Consider the following 896-nt stretch of genomic DNA (forward strand, 5'->3'; position numbering starts at 1 on the left):
GTCATGGGCATCCCCAGTATTTCCACCAACCTGTCAGGCTTTGGCTGCTTCATGGAAGAGCACATCGCTGACCCCTCAGCCTACGGTCAGTACCCTTGGGAAAGGGCCACTGAGAGCTCAGATGCCAGGAGGGAAGCTGGGGAGAAGAGGGGAAGGCAGCCTGGATGCCCACCTCCTCTGAGCCCCCACCCCACCCCGTCCCGGCCCCGTAGGCATCTACATCCTGGACCGGCGCTTCCGCAGCTTGGACGATTCCTGCTCGCAGCTCACCTCCTTCCTCTACAGCTTCTGCCAGCAGAGCCGGCGGCAGCGCATCATCCAGCGGAATCGCACGGAGCGCCTGTCCGACCTGCTGGATTGGAAATACCTAGGCCGGGTAGGGCGCCCACCTTGCATCCCCAGCGGCCCCTTTAAAAAGAGCTTCATCCCGCTCCTGCAGGCAGACCTCCTTTGATTGGGGAGGACCTTCTCAGTAGCATAGGGGTGTGGTCAAAGATGGGGCGCTGGTTGCCAGGGCTATTGGTGTACTGGGGTTTAAAGCTACCAAGGGCTCCACAGGAGAAAGGCGTGGCCATCTGTCTCTGAAAAGACCCCTTTAGAAACCCAATGGTTTATAAATCCGAGTCAGAGTGGGCTCCAGCTTAGTGAGTTGGGAATGGGTTTGGACATACATGAGGTACTTTGGGAATTCTGGCCCTGCGAGGGGGTTCCTGCAAACTGCTCCTGGTAGGTAAATGAACAAACCCACAGCCGTCAGAGTGGATTCTCTCTTAGTGACCCTGCAGGGCAGAAAGGAGCCTGGTGGCCCAGTGAGTTAGAGTGTTGGGCTTCTAATGGGCAAGCTCGGCAGTTCAAAGCCACTCGCTTCTCCTCGGCAGGAAGACGAGGCTGTCTGC

General features: G+C 58.0%; 1 protein-coding gene across 1 annotated transcript in view; it reads left to right on the plus strand.

Moving 5' to 3' along the window:
* GYS1 (glycogen synthase 1) overlaps nucleotides 1-454 on the plus strand; it is a 22,399-nt gene extending 21,945 nt beyond the window's left edge. The window contains exons 12-13 of the mRNA XM_045292640.1: nucleotides 1-85; nucleotides 213-454. Coding sequence (XP_045148575.1) covers nucleotides 1-85; nucleotides 213-454 — 327 coding nt within the window. The remainder of the gene's footprint in view (nucleotides 86-212) is intronic.
* Nucleotides 455-896: the final 442 nt, after the last annotated feature.

This window comes from Echinops telfairi, unplaced genomic scaffold, assembly GCF_000313985.2.
Source record: "Echinops telfairi isolate 266 unplaced genomic scaffold, ASM31398v2 ScPeMD7_655;HRSCAF=1070, whole genome shotgun sequence".
Lineage (NCBI taxonomy): Eukaryota > Metazoa > Chordata > Mammalia > Afrosoricida > Tenrecidae > Echinops > Echinops telfairi.